The sequence below is a fragment of the Sebastes umbrosus genome, chromosome 5 (genome assembly GCF_015220745.1).
Source record: "Sebastes umbrosus isolate fSebUmb1 chromosome 5, fSebUmb1.pri, whole genome shotgun sequence".
In the NCBI taxonomy this organism is placed as follows: Eukaryota; Metazoa; Chordata; class Actinopteri; order Perciformes; family Sebastidae; genus Sebastes; species Sebastes umbrosus.
In genome coordinates, this window is record NC_051273.1 from 27,194,313 (window position 1) to 27,214,176 (window position 19,864).

The window sequence follows — 19,864 nt, forward strand, 5'->3', positions numbered from 1 at the left end:
AAACGGGCCTGACGGTGAAGGGCAGTCATTGCAGGCTTCCTGGTAGCCTTATGAGAATACACTGTTTACCATTGACGGAGCATTTTGGCAAATTTTTCTTGGGCGCTACCCACATAATCAGCTGTGCTGCTCATCCCGCAAATGCATGATCCTTACAAGTTGGACATCATTGTGAAGGTAAATAAACAGGCTTTCCAACCATGTAAAATGCAATGCCAATTAGCATTGTAACAACAGAGAAATAATCCACCAAACACAAGTTTCCAAACTTTGTTTTTCCAGTATATTTATATCATTTATATCATAATTTACACCTTGCGTTTATCTTTCAGAAATGTGTTTTAAGTCATAGAGCTCAGTATCAATATCAAACTGGGACACAGAATATGCAAAACTATATAATATAAATGTATACATATACTGCTACAGTATTTGTCATTTTATTTTGAAGGCTGTGGCTGAGAGCGGAAGGCCGGAATTGGTCACCGGATACCGGATACGGTGTCTGCAGTAGGAACCGCTGTAAACTGTAAGTTGCTCTTTTACTCTCACATATTTTACTCCTAAATGCTCGAGGTGGAGTCAGAAGTCATTGTGGTGGGTAAATGTGATAATATAAGCGGTTTGTAACATTACGAGGAGCACTAATGACAGCCAATGATAACGCTTCCGGTATAAAGGGTAGCTTGCTAGTGAACACAGGTTAGCCTGAGCTAACGGTAGATGTCAAATATGTCAACAAAGGTGTTTCCCTTCCTCTAAACTCACCGGTGGGTTGTTTAATATGTCGCACTGAGCGTCTATAAGAGCAGAGACAGCTGACAGATGCGGCTGCTTGTTGTCTTGCACCGTCTGAACGACAGTATGATTAGCAGAACCAAACTCCATTGAGATATCTGACACTTTAAAGGAGATGTTGTGTTGTTAGTGTGTTGTTAGTGGAGGAGAACTTGTCTTAAGACTTTGTCATATCCGTTAACGTCTTCTACAAAATTCGTCTAAAGTCTTATTTAGCTGTGGTCACTGGTATTATAACTGCTACTGTATATCTAATGCAAACCTACAAGATAGCCTTACATCTCTCTGCACCTTTCTGCCTTTTACTCTTTCATCTTTTGCTTGTCTCCAAGTAGTGATTCATACAGAGTTCATTCATACAGTTAATGTAATATTAAGAAAATTGTCTGTGATGCTTATAGTGCTAAAAAAAATCCCTGCAAATATACAAAATATATACCAAATTAAAACAAAACAGTATCTCCCTTCCTCCTCAGAAACCGCCCACTTTCATCCCTCCTTTCTATCCTCCAACCAGCACTGAGTTCATCTCTTGCATCAAGTGAAGCAATCATGATATGATTATGATTATGAAAGCTTGAAACAGCACAAATCAGTAAGGAGTGTTGTATGTATATATGATTAGCAGAACCATACTCCATTGAAATATCTGACATTTTAAAGGAGATGTTGTGTTGTTAGTGCAGGAGAACATGTCTTAAGACTTTCTGATATCCGTTAAAAGTTTTCTAGAAAAGTCGTTTTATTTGTCTAAAGTCTTATTTAGCTGTGGTCACTGGTGTTATAACTGCTACTGTATATCTTGCTTGTCTCCAAGTAGTGATTCATACAGAGTTCATTCATACAGTTAATGTAATATAAGAAAATTGTCTGTGATGCTTATAGTGCTAAAAAAAATCCCTGCAAATATACAAAATATACAGTATATCCCTTCCTCCTCAGAAACCTCCCACTTTCATCCATCCTTTCTATCCTCCAACCAGCACTGAGTTCATCTCTTGCATCAAGTGAAGCAATCATGATATGATTATGATATCTTGAAACAGCACAAATCAGTAATGAGTGTTGTATGTATGAGATAACCTGCAGTGGATCTCTCAATGGCAATATGATTAGCAGAACCAAATGCCATTGAAATATCTGACACTTTAAAGGAGATGTTGTGTTGTTAGTGTAGGAGAACATGTCTTAAGACTGTTTGATATCCGTTAACGTCTTCTAGAAAATTCAGCCGTGTTAGTGCTCCATAAAGCGGTACTCATTGTCTTATTTAGCTGTGGTCACTGGTGTTATAACTGCTACTGTGTATCTTGCAAACAGGTAATGAAATTAGCACCTGCCATATACAGGGTAAATGTTGGCTGTGGCAGGTAACAATTTCAGGCCACCTGCCACGATGGCAGATTCCTAATATTAAACAAACTATTTGTAACTTTCAGAAGTGCTTGTTAACAGCGACACCTGTGGCCGTTAGTTCAACGAAAGTCAGCGTCGGGCTTGCGCATGCTCGCTCTAAATAGACATGAACAAGCATCGCTCAAAACAGTGAGGAGACACACGTCAGCTAAAACCACAATATCACTCTATATTTCACCTGCTTGGCAGTAGTGTTAGCTGACCAGACGAAGGTCTCTCCATGAATCAATGCTGATCCTAGTGTTGGCTATTCCTGCTTCGAGGCTGAAGCAGGAAGAGAAACGTTATCGTCTCCCGACTGCGCCCGCAGGAAGACATCGGCACCCGGTCAGAGACGGCAACGTTTCTCGCTGCGGAGCCCCGTCACTTCACAAGACACGGAAAACCTCTGTTGGTCTGGAGGAGCTGCAGCAGTTATTTCTGCACAAACTTCCACTGTACATTCACTAGATATTCTCAGAGCTAAACTAACTCTTCTGCAGTGTGTTTAATGAACGCGCGTTCACGTCTAGAGGTGGAGAGAGAACGCGCGCAGTGTGTTAGTGAAGGCAAACAGGCAGAGGAGCAGTGACTCCGGCCACACGCAAGCGCGCATGGGATACCGACCCGGTACATTTATACACTTAAAAAGTTACAAACAGTCCCTTTTAAGAAGTATTATTTTTAAAAAGCATTTCCTAAATTAAAAATAGTCAGGGATTAAGGTTACATAATCCATATTTCTACTGTCTGTTACAACTGACTCAGTGTTTACTAGAGGTGTAAGAAAATATTGAGTATTGCAATATTATGTTTTGTGACACTGTATCTATTAATTCTCAAAAACTCTGTATTGAATTCTAATTAATAGTTTACATGCAAAGATTAACTCAGTCAATACTTTATTTTATTTGCAAAGATATGCGCCGTCTGTGATAAATGCAAATGTAGATCCTACAATTCTGATTGGATAAAATAAGTAAACTTTTTTTTTGCTCAGATTTTATGCATTTGGAGGTGTGTTTTTTATACTATGACAGTTTTCCTAAAATTAGATTTAAAAAAAATCGCGATATATTGTCTTGCTTACAGTACCGCAATATATCGCAATATTTTGAATCGTAACCCTTGTATCATGATACGTATGATATTTCCAGATTCTTGCCAATACACAGTCCTAGTGTTTACAATTCTAAAGCTACATAGACTTCAGAAGTGGCAGACAAAACAATTGTATGTCTAGTAGAAATGTTTAGTGACCTGCCACAGTGGCACGGGAGGAAAAAACTTAATTTTAGACCCTGCTTGCAAACCTTACATCTCTCTGCACCTTTCTGCCATTTACTCTATCTTTTGCTTGTCACCAAGTAGTGATTCATACAGAGTTTATTCATACAGTTAATGTAATATTAAGAAAATTGTCTGTGATGCTTAAAGCGCTAAAAAAACCCAACTGCAAATATAGAAAAATATATATCAAATCGAAATCAAAACAGAACAGTGTCTCCCTTCCTCCTCAGAAACCTCCCAATTTCATTCCTCCTTTCCATCCTCCAACCAGCACTGAATTCATCTCTTGCATCAAGTGAAGCAATTATGATATGATTACGATAGCTTGAAACAGCACAAATCAGTAATGAGTGTTGTATGTATGAGAGAACCTGCAGTGGTTACTCATTGCCAGGTGGCACGATTTCTCTCCCAACGTCTATAAACACTGTGCAGTCCATTCCAATGTAAATAGATTAAGTAACTGCCTTTTAACACAGAAATAATGATTGCCTATTAAGGGCTCTATAAAAACAAAGAAAATGTATTGGACTTAACACCTTGCTTATACTTGGGAAAACATTTCATGTATACAGATGGGAATGAGCCAAAAGAAAGAAATGATCACACCAAATTACCTCATATGACTCAGAAAGGCAGCCGTCCTTTGATTTGAGGACACTTTGATGAGAATAAACATTAGAGTACTGTAAACGAGGTAATAATGCATCACTACTAATTCTATTAAAGCTGAATTAGGCGAGATTGGAGCAAATATGATTAAAAAAAAGTTATTTTTATAAACGGTCGCTATATCCTGACAGTAGTACATGAAACAGGTAACCTGAAAAAAATCATGTGCCTCTGTGTCCTCCGGTGCTCCTAACGGCATCTGCAAGATTTCACAGACCGGAGGAAAACAAGCAGTCAGAGCTGATCTGAGGTCTGCTGTCCATCTGCTGTCTATGAGAGCCGGCTGTCAATCACTCGCGAACTTCGACCAAACGGTCAAACTAGTCAGCGCTGATCAAATATGAATCAATATTCTGTTACTGTCATACCTATTTCTCTCCTCAAATGTTTTCAGAATCATCTTGTAGTGTACTGTTTAGCTGTAAAATGAGAAAGTTTGTGACCCGGCAGCCATGTTGAGATCAGGTTGAGATGGCTTGAAGGAACGCCAAGTACCGGTCACATGACCAGAGCACAGCCAATAGGAATGCTCTCTCTCTGAAATTACCTGTGATTGGTCAAAGTCTCCCATCACGGGCTAGATTTTTTAAAGCCTGAAAACATCATGATGAGGTGGAGAAGTCTATTTTTATTCTCAGAACACTTGAATTACATTATGCTGAAAGGTTAATATGGCATTTTTACCCAATGATGCCAAAAATATACTGCCTACTGCCACTTTAAACAACTTGATTGCAATTAAAACAGTTTCAACCTTGTCTCACTGCCGTGACTTTGTCATACAAAGATAGATTATCTGTACTGAACCGTGTTATTTGTTTATCATTAGCAACAATTTGTTGGTTTGTTTTGTAAACTGTATATCAGCCCTCCTCTTCATGAATGATGTGTGTTATTTTTTCAGTATAACATATGTTAAGGTGGGAATGATGTCCCCTCTTTGCCCCCACACAGTGTGCTCCTCTCCATGAGTAAGTTTAAGAGGCATAATAACATGCCAATATGAAGCTTTGGGAAAAAAATTGGAACTGTAGAAATAGATACTAAAATAATAATCTCTATAGTTTGTTTTTTAAGATGCCATCAATTCAGATTTCAGGTAATTGCTGCATCTGTAAGATTTAACACGAGTTGGAGTTGGTGCAATAGGGCTGCAATTAATTCATATTTTCATTATTATATATTATTAATCCGCTGATTATTTTCTTGATTAATCAGTTGATTGTTTTGTGTATAGAATGTCAGACAATACTGAAAAAACACCTGTTTTACTTTCCCACAATTCAAGGAGATGTATTCAAATTGCTTGTTTTATTTGACCAACAGTCAAAACCCCAGAGATATTTTCATATATCACCAATGAAAGCAACAAATCTTAACATAAGGTATTGTGGTGTCCTTCAGTTGCAGCATGCTCCATCATTTAGTGGTGAAAATTTTGAGTAGAAATTGAGGTTTAAGTAGAGCTGCATCAATTAATCAATTAGTTGTCAACTATTAAATTAATCGCCAACTATTTTGATAATCGATTAATCTCATTCCAGCTTCTTAATTGTGAATATTTTCTGGTTTCTTTACTCCTCTATGACATTAAACTGAATATCTTTGAGTTGTGAACAAAACAAGACATTTGAGGACGTCATCTTGGGATTTGGTAAACACTGATCGACGTTTTCACCATTTTATTTTATAGACAAAACAACTAATAGATTAATTGAGAAAATAATCAACAGATTAATCAACAATGAAAATAATCGTTAGTTGCAGCCCTAGTTTTAAACACCTGGCCTACATCGAACTGTGATAAGATGAGTCAAGTTTGGTATTTGGGCCTTAAAGATCTTGTTTTATAAAAAAAAAATTTAGTTGCAGTAAGCAGTGATAACATGAGGTCAACTTATTTTGTTTTTAGAAAAGTCAGATCAAGCCTGTGTTACTTTGAAATCAAAAAAGCACTATTTCAGCTGTGGTTGCACATACAGTTGTTTTCTAGCTGGTCTTAAATAGGCTTTTTTAGGGGAAACCATGTATGTTTGCTCAACTGATTGATTATATGAGAGAGAGAGTGAATGAGAGTAACTGATTGACAGGTTGGTTGCAGACAGGCGCCACGTCGCAGGAATAAGTTGTCATTGAGCTCCTCCATCATTTGTGTCGACGTCCACTCTAACAAGTCCTCAGCCATTCAGTGAGAGCCGACAGAGCTCTGTGTATCTCCTTCTCCTCCCCAAAGTCAGCACTGCTTGCTTGGCTGGGGGATGGCGGGGGCAACGCTACTCTGATCCATTTCCTGCCCCCCTCCCGGGGCTCTAATTGAAAAATTTGGGTGGCCCTGCTTGTTTGTTTTGGTGGAATGTGGTGGGTTGTGTTTTTTTGAGGCTTTTCCTCAGTGCCGCTGCTCCGTAGACCTCGGGGTGAATCGAGCGACGGGGGTCAGGCCGAGCCGTGTTTGTGAAGCGGCACTTCTCCCTCACCCCTGTCTGCTCTCCGCGGTCCGCCCCACCTGGTAGCCTCCTCCCTGCTGACAGGCTTGCTGGGTCCACTAGTTTTCACAGTATGGTTTCTGTGACCCAGTCAGACCTGGACAGACAGACAGAGGAGCTTTGGGCTGGGGAAACAGGTCACAGCACAGCTCAAACAGACAAGCTCAATACTAATGGAGTGAGTCCTCTTATATAGTGTAGATTCAGACTTATGGAAATAATTAGTTGATAATAGAGCGACACAATTTGACACAAAACAAATGTATAATTGATCTGGGCGTCTTAATTGCTGAGTTATGTGATAGTAAACTGAATATTTAGGGTTTTAGATGGTTAGTCAGACAACATTTTCAGACATTACATTAGGCCTTACTATAGGCATTTTTAATATTTTCTGACATGTTATAAACCAAATGATCATTTGATAAGTAAAATTATTGTTAATTGCAGCCCTAATTAAATATATAATTACTCAATTTCCAGAGTAGTAATCAACAACCATTTTGGTGATCATTTATGCCTTGTAGTTTTAATTATTGACATTAATTTATTAATATTTATTGGTTTCAGTCTCTCCAATGTGAGCATTTGCTGCTGCTTTTCCTTGTTTTATATTGTAAATTGAATACCTTTTAACAGGGCTAGGCAATATGACGATATTAAATTATATCAAAATGTCTATCGTAAATATTTTTCTATATCGTTTCTATTGCGCTGTAGGCTAAGCATATATTTCATTTATTTTTTCTCGATAATTTGACTTAAAACTGTTATTTTCATTTTGCTCTCATGCTCTTAAATTGAGAAAATAGTTTTCATTTCAAGTATTTAATTCACACAGGAGTATACAGAAATGGGCTTTACCATGTGGTTATTTCATATAGACTATTTATATATTGACTTACCAGAAAACATGCCATACCGTGATATATATCATTATCGAGATATGAAATTACCTATATCATGATAAAAGATTTTGTCCGTATCGTCCAGCCCTACCTTTTATGTTTTGGACTGACTTCTAAGACGTCACCTTTCTACTATTATAAGGCTACTTTTTACAATTTTTTTACCCTTATTAATTGAGGCAATTTTTAGAACATTATTCTGTGATAATTTTGATATTCAGTTAATCATTCAGTGCCAAAAAGTCACTGGTTTCAGCATCTCAAATGAAACAAATTGCGTTTTTTTTTTTTTTTTAGCATTCTATGATAGTAAATTGAATATTTGGGCGTTCTGAACTGTTGGCCAGTAATCAATAGATTAATTGATTATAAAATGTTAATCAGTTGCAAGCCTAAATAAAAGGGTAGATTTGTATTGTAAGCTACAGTGTTTGTGTAATTCATGATAGTATGTGACTGTGAAGACGGTTCTCACGCTGGTGGTGTGTTTTTTATGTAAAGCAGCAGAGTTACAGCTCATGAAGGTTCAAATCTCTCCATTTCCCCATGTCATTGGGCAAAGCCGCCTGTCTCCAGTCTCTTAATCCTCTGAAAACATCTTCCTGCATCTGCAGGCCTATACTTCATATTTCTGTTTATTGTTCCAGGATTTTTATATGGGAAATTGGGGACTTCACTTCGTTAGGCCTGACTCTGAAAAGCACTTGAGACTGACAAACAAACAAACAGACAGCCCTAAAGATAACAAAGCTTGTGGGCAGACATCATGATGGTCGGATAGCGAGCCAGAGGCGCACATCTGATCGCTCTGTCCTCTTTCTCTGTCACGAAAGACTCCATGAACGCCGGGGCCGTCTGCGTGCACCGGAGATGCTGACTCATTGTAGAAGAATGATGACTGGACAGTGGTCGCAAAGCAGCATCTGTTTCAAACAGAACCTGCGCAGTTCATGTTATCCATTTATATGGAATACGAGACAGTTGACACACATTATGGTCAATTTGGCTACGTTGCCCTCTCCACATCTTAAAGGCATGTGGCGGCCCGGGTGTTAGCGAACACTGTGGGGGATTGTTCAAAGCTTCGTCCAGCCTGTGTGATCAGACCAGTCATCTCAGGCTGGGTGATGTTTGGCCCGCTCTGTCCATTCAGAGGAGACGGGAGGGGGATCTTTGATGGAATCTGGTGTTTGTGTAATGTTGGGGAGCACGGAGTGAAATGGTGTTAGTGCGTGTGTGTTCGCAGTGAGTTAGCTGCTCTGATGGGAGACGGAGGGGGTGAGGGTGATGAGCTGTCTAAATGGGTCCCTTTGTGCCCCCTAAACCCATCACACTCTCTCTTACACACACACATCCACACACACACACACACACACACACACACTTGCCAATCACTGCCATATGTGAGTCACCTTTGAGCTCAGAGCAGCATATGATGATAAGGTATGAACGCCTTATTCATGAGATAGTCATGCAGACAGCAGTGTGTGTGTGTGTGTGTGTTGATATGGTGGCTCAGGTAGATAGATTCCTGTGTCCGTGGTGCTGCAGAGAGTTTGTCATGTTTTGAAGTTGTCGAAACAAAAATCTTGCAAAAGGTCAGAGTTTGGAGGACTTGTGGTGTTTAAACCCCTGGCAATTCATTTTGGTGCATTATTAAGATGCTTGTTAATCAGACCAGATGTATGTCTTAGGTATACCTTCTTCCCTTTATTTGATAGCCCAGAGTGGAGACAGACGAGAATGAGAGGGGGGCGGGGGGGTGGGGTGACATGCAACATAGCTCCCTATTTGAACTAGGGACATTACAATTACATGTCTTAAATAAGGTTGGGTGATCATTTTAGAATCGCATCTAACAAATGCTTTCGTTTCTGATAAATCTGATTGTTATTTTTTAAATTTATCAATGAAATTGTTCAGTGTATGAAATGTTAAATAATAGTGAAAAATGTCCAGAGTCCAAAGTGATGTCTCATATGTCCAAAACCCCCAAATACTCTATTTACAATGATGCAGTCCACAGCTTAGAAAAGTCCTCACATTGGAGAAGCTGGAATCAGCAAATGATTCATTTCTGACTTGTAAATTACAAATAATGATGTTGAATCATTTTCAATCTATCAAATAATGAATCCATTAATTACTATATTTTTAAATTCTAAATAATTGTATGTTATTGTTAATCTACTTTCGGTTGAATGATATCTTGTTGATAAGATCGTTTTTACACAATTCTGTGTCCAAATTAATGTCCAAGCATCTTGTGGTTAAAACCCTTGCAAAATTAATTAATGCTTTTGTATGTACTGAAAGATAGTTATGGCAATGAACATAAATCATATCATTTTATATATTTTTTTATGTATTTTTTTTATTTTAATATTAGAAATATTTTCTTTATATAGTGATATTGATTTCAAAAATATAAGTACATTTTATTTGCTGTTTTATTTTTAGCACTGTTCATCCCAATTTAAAACCAATTTTCTTTTTGTATTTATGTATTTTAGTGTATGTATATGTATATAAAATTTAGTTGCCTTGTTTAGTGTAAATGCTCTTCCCTGCAGGCCAGTTATTCACGATGTGCTTGAAACAAACATTTGTGATGGGTCAGACAGTTTACCAGCGAATGAGGAAGACTTGCTTTGATGCACCAGAGCGTGTACTTGAAACGCAAAGCATCAACATCACAACCTTAATTAATTGTATAAGCCAAAATCATGATTGTGATTATGAAATTATTTTCTAGTAGCCTTCCTTCTTCGTCGTACTTTTCCCATGAAAAATAAATTCAGTGCTGCCATCTATAGCCCAGACCATTGAGTACAGCGTTTTTTGGGCTGTACTGCGTGTGGCATTCTGGAAATTAAATGGTTTCATGTGACAAAGAGATTTGTTTAGAGCTTTAATGAAAAGTCTTTCCTATGTGTCTGCATGCTCCAGCACAAGGCCAAGGAAGGGCTGTCACTTGTTAGCAGCGCTGCAAGAAGATCCCAAGCCTCAGACTTCCACAGCTACCACACAGATTAGAGCCAACCCTGCTGTTTGTAAGTCAGCCTCCAAGGAAAACAAACCTGCCTTTTTAGCCCTATTACTAGAGAGAGAGGTTGGGGTTGGGGCTGGGGGGTTAACGGCATCATGGTTGGAAGAGAATCGAGCGAGAGAAGAGGGGCTAAATCTGGTTGTGTGTTGTCATTGATTAAATTTAGCCTTCACAGTACGACATGGCTTGACACATGTTGGAAGAGTAGTGGGGTTTACTCTTGTGGGGATCCTCTGATGCCCCCTAGAGGTTTTTACCTTTATCCCTCTTGTGGAAAATGCTGCCCACCTCATAAGTTTCCAGTTGGAGCTTCAGAAACCTTTTCTTTTGTTTTCCTCTTCATGCTACTTTAAGGAAAAAATTCACTCAGTTTGTCCCCGGTCTGTATAAAGTTATACTTTCTATTCCCTAGTTTACAGGGTATTTGTGGTGGTGTGTGACATTAGACTTGTGCAAGAGTCCGCTTAGTTTCTGCGTGACTTGTTGCATGTGTGTGTGTGTGTGTGTGTGTGTGTGTGTGTGTGTGTGTGTGTGTGTGTGTGTGTGTGTGTGTGTGTGTGTGTGTGTGTGTGTGTGTGTGTGTGTGTGTGTGTGTGTGTGTGTGTGTGTGTGTGTGTGTGTGTGTGTGTGTGTGTGTGTGTGTGTGTGTGTGTGTGTGTGTGTGTGTGTGTGTGTGTGTGCGCGCACAGCGGTGTTATAGAGAGGGGTCTGGGCAGTGTTCCCGTGTCCATGCACAGCCCCCAGAGTAAAGTAAACACAGCGGCTCTTTTCTCATCCCAGCCGTCAGCAGGCTCTCCCCAGGCCCGCGCCAGAGACCACACACCCAGACCACACACACACGCACACACATATATATACACACACACACACTGCCCAGACCTCTCCGCAGATCCTTCCACATACTCGCATACACACAGACCACACAACACTCAGCTCGGGCCCCTCGCACGCAACCTAGCTGAGCTGTCATTCTGCCCAGCATGTATGTGTGTGTGTGTGTGTGTGTGTGTGTGTGTGTGTGTGTGTGTGTGGGCAGGCTATCTGTGTGTTTGTGCACGTGTATTTCCAAGATGAGGGGAGGGGGGGATAATCTAGAAACACTCCTGGAAGCAGAATCCGAATTGTACAAAATAAAGATCCCAGTCCTCTGCTCATTGCCGCTCCCACTCTAAACATATGGGATTGATGAAGGTTACACCGAGCTCTTGTTTTAGGCCTGTTAACCTCTTATCTTCTTCATGTCAGATCCATAGCCCCTCCATTTCCTCTGACAGGAGAAGGGCAGCAGCAACAACATGAGGCAAATCCCGTTGGAGTTTTCTCGTTAACTCTAGGATGTCAGGGCGATGGAGGGGGGGATCTGTGGCGGAAAAGTTTCCCAGAAAGGTTCCTACTCTTGGAGGTTTTTAGGTCAATACATGTGCTGCTGTCCCACTCTAGATTTTTATGCATCTATGTTTTTGTCGTCCCGTACTTTTCCCTACATAAATTGCCACAATTTTAACAACTGTAATGAAAATGTGAGGTCTGAAGTCTTCTGATATTTACTTGAAGCCATGAGCCAAATATTCAGCAATTGATAGATTGCGAGCTGGTGGGACTTCAGTGTTCAGTAGGGATGCACCGATCCGACTTTTTCAGTCCCGATAGCGATACCTGAGCTTTGTGAGTACCGATCCGATACCAGTGTTTCATTAATAAGCTGTATGCCTCACTGTGTGGAAGTGACCGGGATCATTCTTTTTATGTGTAAGGCATCATCAGGCTTGACTTAAACTTCGCTTTCCTAACTTTGAAAAAAACAAAATGTGACCAGTAAATACATAGATGTAAATGTATTTAATTGTAATGTGTTATTAAAATAATAAATTGTACATCAACAACTTGGTAAAGAATCTTCAAAATTAACAGGAATTAAAATTCAAGTGCAAACCTTTTTAATGCAGCAACAAATTGGTCAAAACTTGAACAGGAATTAAAATTCCAGTATATAATGTGTATAGTATCTAAACATAAAATTGAATTGAATAGATTGGCCCCATTGTCACCGATATCCAATCCAGCTATTTGAGTCAGTATCGGTCTGATATCCGATCGGGTATCTGTATCGGTACGTCCATAGTGTTAAGGAGGTTTTCATATGATAAGTCTCTTAACTGATTTGTCAACATTTTATTGACCACTAATAGTGCTACACAAATACTTTATTAGGCACACCTATCCTGTACAATCTCTGCTCTGCCATAAATTCTAACTGCATAAAGTTTCGAATGTTCAGTTTTTGGTGAAATTGTCGAAAATGTGTAATTTGAATAACATGTTTATTACTGATGTCATAGTTAAAAGTCGTGTTTTACAGGACTGCATTATATTGAAAGGTGTTTCCAATTTTTTTGTACTCCATTAACATACATGACCGGGGAAGAATCTTAGAAATATCTCTGAACTAACTCTGACCTCAATGCTAAAACATATAACTGAATAAAAACCGTGTGTCCGCAAAAAGAAACTGAACATAAAAGTAAACTTTATGGCAGGATGATTGTATTGTGTTGTACAGGTGGTGTACATAATAAAGTGGCCACTGAGTGTAAAGCACAATATGTTGTCACTGATGTTTATTTGTACTCACTATGTCTAATGAGATGGTTGTGCGCTCACATGGCGCTGCAGCGTAAAGTCAGAGGGCTTCACTATGTATGCTACTACGCTGAATGCCATCAGAGTGCAGTCCTGTGAAGTAGGGTTACACTTATTTTCATTATAAAACTTAAACTTTATTACAGTCGTCATATACATACAGCTACATACATGAAATTTGACCTCTGCATTTAACCCATCCTAAGCATTGTAGGAGCAGTGGGCTGCACTTAAGCACCCATGGAATTCCAATAAGGAATGCTTTGATAAATTAATTAATAATTTGGTCTGGTGTAAAATGTCCAAAAATAGTGACAGATCATCAAGTCCATCCGTCCAAGGAGACGTCTTCAAATGTCTTGTTTCTTCTGCCCAACCGCTCAAAAGCCAAAAATATTCAAATGACAATAAAAGCATAAAAATTGTCTCGGGTGAGAAGCTAAAACTTGTTGAGCAATTATGATTTCAAAGATTGTCAAAATAGTTGCCAATGAATTTTCTTTCGACCGATTAATCAACTAATTGTTTCAGCTTTATTATGAAGGTGACGGCTCTTGGGGTCATGCAACATACATAATTCAAGCAAACATATTTTGTTTTTTTGGGATTGAAACTTTGTAAAAATTAATTTAATTTAAACTTTACTAACCTAATGCACTATTAAAAAATAAATATATATATATATATATATATATATATATATATTTGTTTCGTATGACCCTATTTGCATATCAGGCGACCCCATGAGGTCTTGACCCCGGGGTTAGGAAAGCACAGACTAATCGTTGAAGTCATTTATCAAGCCACAATGCCAAACATTGTTTGTCCCAGCTTCTTGAATGTGAGGTTTATCTGCTTTTCTCCGTTTTATATCACTGTAAACTTGAATATGTTTTTCTGGGAGATTGTGATTTTGATTTGCATTTTGCGCTATTTTCCAGGGTTTTCTCGAATACCATTTTTTGGGATTTGAAGGTATTTGAAGCTTTGTGGCGCAGCAGGCTGATGTGTTCTTCTGAATATGAATAATGTTGTGGGCTTATTCCTTAATTGGAGGTTGATTACCATGGTCGAGGAACGAAGCTTCGAAGCATTTTGGTCAGCCCTACTATTTCCTACCATTTTATAGACCATATGATTAATATAATTTAAAACAACGATAGATTAATTCCTAATTAAAACAACCATAAGTTGCAGCCCTGGTTTATGGCTCCTGATGCGTGCACTGGCTGCTGCAGGCGTTGAAACTCAGAAACTGTACAGGAAAGTCTCTCTAACAAGTAGACAAATCAATGTCCTGCTCTGTCAGTTTCGATTTCCTTTAATAATGGCGCCCCCGTTGGCTCTTGGAAGTCTTCTTGCACCTCAGTTGTAAGCCTACAGCTAATTAGCGACCATATAACTGTACAAAGGGTTACCACCGTGAACTTGCTGCAGGTCCGGTCCGTGTGAACTCCTGCATTGTTTATGGGGAACGTGTTTTGGCTATGGAGCAAAAGGGCGGAAGCCTCGCTCATACTATTCCGGAGAGTCCAGATTGGTCAGCCTCTTTGAGACCTGGCAGTAATTTATTAGCAAACATCTGTGCTGCTGAAATACATCCTTTCATTTTTTCATTTGGAATCTTTCCCTCTCTTCCTTTTGCTCCGCCACGACATGAACTGATTTGCATGGGTGCTTCTTCGTTGGTACCATAATCTGTACTGTATTGCGTGGGCTTATGTGGAATGATTGGGGAGGCCAGGTTTATTTATCCTTCGCTTTGAGGTTTACATTCTTCCTTTCCTCCCTGCTCTCTGTCTGCTCCTTCAATCTTGGCTCCCTTCTCTATTTTCCTTATTATCTGAGAGATAACTGCTGTAATGCATACATTGTTTGGAGACCTGCAGGGCGGGAAATTAACACTAGCTGCTAGCCAAAGGCTGTTCAAAAAATCTAAATATCTGGGTGCCTTGTAATTCAGTAAAGGCGGCTGGTGAATTTAAAAAAAAAATTGATTTACCGTATTTGTTATTATCAGGAGAGGTTTGTTCACCAGCTACAGTTCATAGTTGACATAAATGTTATTTTTTATCCCCTTTTTAACACCTGCTGGTATTGTTTACTCCAGATAAGTATAGTTAGTACTAGTCTAGTATAGTTTAGTGTGTTTTGTGTGGACAATTTTTGTCCATTTTAACAGCAATAATTTGGCTATATTATATCTTCCTAAGCTATTTCAGCTTCCAGAGTTATAACTAATGATTATTACTTGATTTTATATTTTTTAAATAGTGCATTTTCTTGATACTCTCATCATTTTATTATCAAGTTTGTTGAGTTTTGTGTTACTCACCACGTCGTCTTATGCATGTCTCCCTCTGCCTGTCTTTTTCCATGTCCAGGTGCTGATCGACCCAGTGTTACTGTCTACCTCAGGCCACCATGTCTCGTGCCCGTCAGCCCCCGCTGGTCACAGGCATCTCGCCCAAGGAGGGTGCGGCTTGGACCAAAGTCACCATCCGTGGAGAAAACCTGGGCACGGGCCCAGCCGACCTCATCGGTAATGCATTTACTGTATAACAACGTGACTAACCACACACGCAGCTCCGTCTTGGTAGAATGTTGTAGATTCTGTTTGTTTAATTTTTTTAATTAATTTCTTCTTTAGAAATAATGATTTCCATGGGAAATGAAGACATCTGTATTCATCCTTTACATTCCTCCACTTAATATTTTTTCTTTAGTCTTACTTAATAAAGTATGTATCTAGGTATATAACTGAATACGTCAAGATAAATATACAGTCTATATATATTTCTTAGATCACGACATACTGTAAATATATAATATGTCAACACATTATGTAATTAACATTTATTTGTCTATGGTAAACGATAATTCTTAGGTAATGATTTTTACTGCTTCTTTCTCTGTGTAAGTCATTTTTTGTTGAAGAAGAGGGACACTGATGTTGAGTAAATATAGCTGTTTTATTTTTGTCATCTAATTTCTGCTCGGGTATGTTGAGTATTCTGTAACTTGAGTCGTATTAACTGATTTTATTAACTTATCCATCAACAAACCACAGCGGCCCCCTTTTTTAAACAGGCTGGTGTAAAGTTTGTTTTTGTTTATATGATACGTAAGTGGACAGGACGCCAGATTCTTTTTTCCCTCTGGAATAAGAATTTCATCACTTTTTCACTATTTAGGTTTTACAAAGTTGAATAAAAAAACGTTCTAAACTTAAGCAAGTTAAATGTCAAGTTTGTAATTTTTACACATATTTTATCTAGCAATAATTAACTGTTTAAATATCTAAACTGGCTGTATACATAAATGTTTAACATGTTTAAATATGTGTTGCACAATAACAAGTAAAAGAGAAAAAGTTACTCCAAATTCTGTTCACACAAAGCAAAAGAAAAGTAATTTGAAAATTTTAAAAATCTATTTATAATTTGCGATGCATAATTTATGAATTTATTATACATATAAAAATATTAAATTTGAAGTGTTCTATAAAGGTTTCAGTAAAAAAAAAAAAATTGTCCAGCAACTTTAGTAGAGAAAACAAACTTAACAAAAGACTACTGCAGACCAACCAAATAACAATATTAAGATACTGTTATGTAACTCAATTTTGCTTCTTTTGCGACAATTCTGCCAACTCCCTGCAACATTTTTGTTTGTGTAAATATTTAGATACTGCATGCCTTGTTTGAGAAACTCAAGAGATTATTAACATGCATTAATGTGAAAATATAATTGTCTTTTTTATGATTTTCAAGAGCCACACACACACACACACACACACAGAGACACAGATGGACTACCTCCATCTTGTTCTCATTATGTGTTTGAACGTCACACGTTTTTCTGTGCCGATATTTTCCCTCATGTTCGCCAATTCCTCCTCTACCCCTACTTCTTTGGTTTGAGCGGAGGTGGGGAAGGGGGGGCAGTCCACACACTGCTCCATGCTTGGAGAGCCGTGCTCTGGCCAGTGATACAGCTCTATTTCTGACCATGAATGTCCCTGGGGCCTGGAATTGAACAATTAGATATGCACAAATGTGTGTGAGTGCTTATGTATTCAAACAAAGTGGCCAGCAGAGAACAGAGGCAGGAAATGGGGCTCTAATTGGCATATTATTCACGGTTTTATGGGCTATTTGTTAATCAGCTTTCACAGGCTTTTATGACATACACACGTGAAGCTTTCTGAATCCCCTCGGCTGGAACTGTCAAAGTAATCCCTGTGTCTGTCTTCTAGTGTCCAAATAGTTTTCAAGAGGGTTTAAAAAGAGGACGACAGATGTAGGGGCAGAGTGCACATTGTGCCAGTAATGGGCCACTTAGCACTGAAGTGTCACACGTTAGCTTAAAGGAGCTGAGTGAGAGGAAGGAAGGTCACAGCCACCCACGCCCATCGTGACCCCAACTTGAACTCTGACCCCCTGGTGACAGTTTGACTAAACTTGCTGATAGACGCCAATTCTGTCTGAGTGAGCTCCTCTTGTTAGAGATTGTCTGTGTGTGTGTCGGTGCTACACATTGTTTATTTGTGCTGTCACTGTGTGGCTGTTTCTCTCACCCTTCTCACCTTTTCCCCTCTTTCTCTTCCGTCTCAGGTCTGTCGATCTGCGGCCATAACTGCCTGCTGACAGCCGAGTGGATGTCAGCCAGCAAGATAGTGTGCCGCGTAGGACCTGCCAAAGACGACAAGGGAGAGATCATTGTCACCACCAAGTCCGGGGGTCTCGGCACCTCCACGGTCTCGTTTAAGCTGCTCAGGCCAGAGAGGATTAGTAAGACTCCCAAGACTAAACATTTCATTTGCTAGCCTTGACAAAATGTGACGAAAAAAGTTGCAACTTGGGACTGCAGCTAATGATTATTTACATTAGCGATTAAACTCTCTTATTTGTGTAAGTACATTTAGAGAGCTGCATAAAACCGGAGTCAAATTCTTTATATGGATGTACTTGGCAAAATAAATCTGATTCTGATTATTTATTTTTTATTTATTACTAAACTGTTTAGTCTAAAAAAATGTCAGAAAATAATGAAAGGTGCATGTCAGTTCCCAGAGCTCAAAGGGAGATCTTCATTTTTTTTTTTTCAACCAACAATTCAAAACCGAGAAAAGCAGAAAATCCTCAAATTTAAGAGGCTAAACTGAAGCGTTTTTTCCTGATAAGCAACGAAGACAAACAGTTAATTTATTTAAAAAATAGCTGCTGATAAATTTTTTCTGTCAAATAATTGACAAGTTAAATTTATTTAGCCCAATACGGCATGTTTGCTCCAGAGGACTTTACAATCCCTATGACACCCTCTCTGCAACCTTGATTCGGATAAAGACATTTTTTTTTTCCCACAAAACTTTTTTATCAGGACAATAACAAATGGCAGAACCCACAGGAAGAGCAACAGAGGAGAGATCCTACTGTGGGCTCCGTTTTCTTAAAAAAAAAAAAACACACACACACATTCAAAAAGTCAATTAAAAAAATAAATTGTTCACCACTTTAGCAACACATACAGTACATTGCATTGATAAAAATACACAGGAAATAAATAAAACACATGCAAATTGAAAAATAATGTGCTGAACACACCTGGTCATGTGTTTTGTGTGACTGAAATCAACCATGCGAATGAGCTAACATTTATTCTAATTTTAACAATGTGATTCCAATATTATGGGAGATACTGGCCAGCATTAGCCTTTCACTGATGACTTGTGTGTCTCCTGGAAACTTCAGTTTCTTTGTATGACTTGGCGCACATCTGTATTTGCGGCACATTTCTTAATGCTGCGTATGTGTTGTGAAATTGGTGAACATGTTTCTCAAATTGCCTTTTATTTATTTGCAGTTTTCCCTAAATGCGCAATGCGTGTGTTGTCGAAGTGAGAAGATATATTTTTCATTTACTTTTGTTATGCTCATTTGCATGTAGTTTCTGAAATTGCAGTGTGTTGAGCTATCTCGGCCACTGTAGAGGACCTAGGCATGTAATGTAGTATTCTGTACATACTTATGTACAGAATAGAGTAGACATAATTTGCACTAGTTTAATTACAATAAACAGAAATATAGTTAAAATATGAAGTAAATAAAAACTAAAGTATAATATGTGATTCTGCATAAATGTGCGTGTTTGTATGTTTGAGCGAGGGTACGTCTGTGTGTGAGCGCACATCTGGGACATGTTGTTGAGCTCATTGACGCGTGTCTCTCCTCTCTTGTCCTGCCCTGTCCTGCAGGTATCATGGAGCAGTCCGCTGTGTGGGTGGATGAAATGAACTACTACGACATGAGGACTGACCGCAACAAAGGCATTTCCCCCCTCTCCCTGCGACCCAGCAATCCACTGGGCATCGACGTAGACAAGTACGGACGGAGAACACACAAACGCACGCACACAAGCATCGCTCGGCACAATCACACCGCCGTAAACACACGCGCCCTAGTCATTGAGTCATGGTTTACATCCCTAAACAGAGACAAACTCTCCCCATATGCAGGCGTTTGAAATATTATGCCAACACAGCAATGGTTGAACGGCCTCTAACCGCTGCTCGCAGGGAGTGGAAACAGAATAATTGTGTATAAAGCAGAGAGGACGGCGATAGAAAG

General features: G+C 38.9%; 1 protein-coding gene across 6 annotated transcripts in view; it reads left to right on the forward strand.

Moving 5' to 3' along the window:
- exoc2 (exocyst complex component 2) overlaps window positions 1–19,864 on the forward strand; it is a 150,351-nt gene that overhangs the window by 93,624 nt on the left and 36,863 nt on the right. For 2 of the 6 annotated variants that reach the window (XM_037769780.1, XM_037769781.1), the window contains 4 exons: window positions 452–529; window positions 15,620–15,777; window positions 17,852–18,028; window positions 19,492–19,618. In XM_037769780.1, the coding sequence (XP_037625708.1) occupies window positions 15,660–15,777; window positions 17,852–18,028; window positions 19,492–19,618 (422 nt within the window). In that variant the 5' untranslated portion in view covers window positions 452–529; window positions 15,620–15,659. Of the gene's footprint in view, window positions 1–451; window positions 530–1,274; window positions 1,394–1,736; window positions 1,854–3,681; window positions 3,827–10,508; window positions 10,600–15,619; window positions 15,778–17,851; window positions 18,029–19,491; window positions 19,619–19,864 lie in introns of those variants that run through there. The other 4 variants (XM_037769783.1, XM_037769785.1, XM_037769782.1 and 1 more) reach the window with 4 other exon arrangements.